The 3,385-nt window shown below is 42.4% G+C and overlaps 1 protein-coding gene across 1 annotated transcript in view; it reads left to right on the top strand.

The window, feature by feature from the left end:
* Positions 1-490: 490 nt before the first annotated feature.
* Positions 491-3,385, top strand: part of LOC101853234 (transmembrane channel-like protein 7) — a gene marked incomplete in the record, with an annotated part of 17,550 nt that continues 14,655 nt past the window's right edge. The window contains 4 exon segments of the mRNA XM_013082157.2: positions 491-672; positions 1,597-1,703; positions 2,271-2,318; positions 3,117-3,262. Coding sequence (XP_012937611.2) covers positions 1,653-1,703; positions 2,271-2,318; positions 3,117-3,262 — 245 coding nt within the window.

Here is a 3,385-nt window from a genome sequence, read left to right as displayed (position 1 = left end):
GGGGGCGTGCAGAAAAAAGCGCTATATTGAAAGTGTAATTGGTCGTTTTTGAGGAAAACCGGGCTAACCCAGATTTCGCGGGTTTCCAGAAATCTTGACCTTTCACCAAAAGCGTGCATTGCTCTACCTATAGGAGAAGTTTGGTCCCATTGGTGTGTATATTTGTTTGGTTATAGAAAAAACTCTCTTTGTCTTTTAAAGAAACTGAAAAAGGGGCAAAAACTTTACCTTCGATTTTCTCAAAACAACATATTTCGGGTTTTACGGGTTCGAGCCTCAGCTCAGTCCGACGTTGTGTCTTTGGGGAAAGATACTGTACACCAATTTCCCATTTGGCTCGGTCCTTTCGGAGACGGACGTTAAACTTAAACTAGGAAGCCCCGCCTCTTAAATAACCTAACAGTGGTGATAGGGGCGTTAACTCCGTACCATTTCACAGCCCCCTAACTTAAAAGCGCCCGATTTCTTGTCATAACGACCACAGTGAACTGCGAGAGCATCTGGTCACTGGGTTAACACTCAGCCACGGCGCAGCTCTGGACAAAGGCCAAACTGCCTCCCCTGGCGGGCAGACGTTGAGACGACGTCACTTCCGGGGGCGTGTCAGGTACCTGACGGCCAGCGGGGTCGTGCCCTTTGGCCTGTGGGAGGACAGCATTGCCAGGATCACAGGTGGCCGGCTCTGTGTGTTTGTTTGTTTGTTTGCTTGTTTGTTTGTTTGTTTGTTTGAGGAAAAAGAAAGCTTGGCTGGAAGGCAGGATAGGTAGGTCCTGTAATGAATCTGTACGAATGTTTCAAAGGTAAAATTTAAAATGACCATAATTGAGTCGATAGTGCCGTAAAACACCTACTCAATCAATCAAAATCAAAAGCAAACAATCAATAGTCTTGTTGATTGTTAATCATGTTAATTATGTGGATACATTCCCCTTACGATTATCCAGAGGTCAAGCTTCCTCTTCCTGCCTCGTGAGTTCAGTGAATGACACGGCTTTGTCTCTGTCCAGTTGTTCAGTTTTTTAAAGTTTTATTTTTTATAGTAGAGGGTTTACTGTGCTCGCAACTGCTTAAGGTCATATGGGCACCAAGTTGTCAAGTTAGTAAAACATATCTGAATTCATCCTTGCCAATAAACATGTTTAGTACAGGTCCTAGTTCTTTCCTCTCCGTCTTTTGTTTCTGGTTGGCGTATGCTCTGGTGTGGTCTGCTCCTTCTTTCGTATCCAACTTCTATCGTCCTTATCTCTAGTCCTTCTTTTTTGTGTTTGTTATTCTCTTGTAACATCTCTAATCTTCGACACTTATATAACCGTATTGTTTTGCAAGGGTCGTTAAAATACTTCCTAAAAACTAAAGAACAAACATACAAACAAAAAGACAGACATATGTTTGTGGGTGGTTGCCGGGTGCTCTGGTGTGGTTACTCTTCTTCTTTCCTATCAAACATCTATCGTCCTTATCTCCCCTTCTTCTTTTTATTTTTGTTACTCTCTTGTAACACCTCCAATCTTCTGGCGCTCATATGACCTTATGCAGTTGCGAGCGCCGTAAAACCTCTCCTAAAACTAAACCTAGACAAGTGTTTCTTTCTTTCAGCTTTCTTCGGAACTCATGTTGGCTCCTACTTCCGGTTTCTGCGTTTCCTGACACTTATGAACGCCACAGTGGCTCTCCTTATGTTCTGCTTCGTCTCACTACCCCAGGTAAACAAATCGGTGGGTGGTTGGAGGACGTGCCTCTGGTAGACCGTTATTTAATTTCTCTCTGGTGTGTTGTTTTGTTTTGTTTTGTTTTGTTGTTATTGTTTTTCGTCTGTCTCGCTTTTTCTCAGGACTAAATTTGGGTTGTTAGCGTGTGCTCTGGTGTGGTTTGCTTCTATTTTTTTCCTTATCAAACATCTATCGTCCTTTATCTCTCCTCCTTCCTTTTTGTCTTTATATCTGTCTTGTAACACCTTTAGTCTTCAGCACGTACATAACCTAACTGTCTTGCAACTACCGTAAAACTTTCACAGAAACAAGACAAACACATGATGGATAGTTGGAGGATGCTACAGGTATAATGTTCCAGTTCTTTAACTTCCCTTCTGTTGTTTCAGCTTTCATGCTTCCTCAAGTAGAAATCAAAAACACACCCTTGTATGCATCAGCAAAAATAATTTTTTTTAAAAACCTTGTCCACTGGGGCTTTTTTTTAAGTTGCTTTTTTTTTTTGGGGGGGGGGGGGTGGTGTTTGTTCATGATTTTGATTTTTGTTTTTGTTTTTTCTAGATTGTTCCCCAGGAGGTGATCAGCGAGGATGTGGAGCTCGGATTTTTTGTAAGTAAATAAAACAGACAGACAGACAGACAGACAGACAGACAGACAGACAGACAGACAGACAGACAGATGGAGAGACGGACGGACGGACGGACGGACGGACGGACGGACAGCATTGGATAAATCCAAAGTAGATAAACAGTTGAACAGAAGTCCTAGACCCTTGTTGAATGTTGTTGCCTCAATGTAGTCTTATCCCAGGAACAAATGGCAGACACCTCCCCAGTTCATGAAAGTCCACACTTGATTGGTGTTCATAAAAACCTACACCTGATTGACTGACCTTCACCCCAATTCATGAAAGCCACTACACGATTGGTCGATACTTCCCCATTTCATAAAAGCTCACACCTGATTGGTCGACACTTGTCCAATTCATAAAAACCCTCACTTAAATGGCTAGCACATCCCCAATTCTTAGAAGTACACATCTGATTGGATGACATTTCCCCAATTCATGAAAAACCCTAATCAAATTGGCTGATACTTCTCCAAATCATGAAAACATACACCCGATTGACTGGCCCTAATTACCTCAATTCTTAAAACCTCACACCCGATTGGCTAACATAACATATTCCCAATTCACGAAAGCCCATACCTGATTGATCAAAACTTTCCCTAATTCATAAAAGCCCACATTTGATAGGTCAACACTTTCCCAGTTTTAAAAAAAGCCCACATTTAATAGATCAACACTTCCTCAGTTTTAAAAAAAAGCCGACACCTGATTTGGTCAAAACTTTCCCAATTCATAAAAGCCGACATTTGATTGGCTCATATCAATATCTCCCCCAGGGAGAGCTCTCCCGCACGATCTTCTTCTTCGGCGCGCACAGCAACAGCAGCTGGGGTGACTCATCCTTCGTGTACGAGCGCCCCCTGGCCTATCTGGTGACCTGGTGCGGGGTCAACGTCCTCTCTGTTCTACTCATCGTCGTCAGGTGAGAATAAAGAATGAAGGGCGGGAAGACAAGATGAAGAAATGTTGTCTGTGTGTGTATGTGCATAATAATTAATATACATAATGTTATGATATATACATATTTAGACACTCACACACACAC

This window comes from Aplysia californica, unplaced genomic scaffold (genome assembly GCF_000002075.1).
Source record: "Aplysia californica isolate F4 #8 unplaced genomic scaffold, AplCal3.0 scaffold00162, whole genome shotgun sequence".
NCBI lineage: Eukaryota > Metazoa > Mollusca > Gastropoda > Aplysiida > Aplysiidae > Aplysia > Aplysia californica.
Note: the sequence above shows the minus strand (reverse complement) of the source record. Positions and strands in the feature narration are given on the sequence as shown.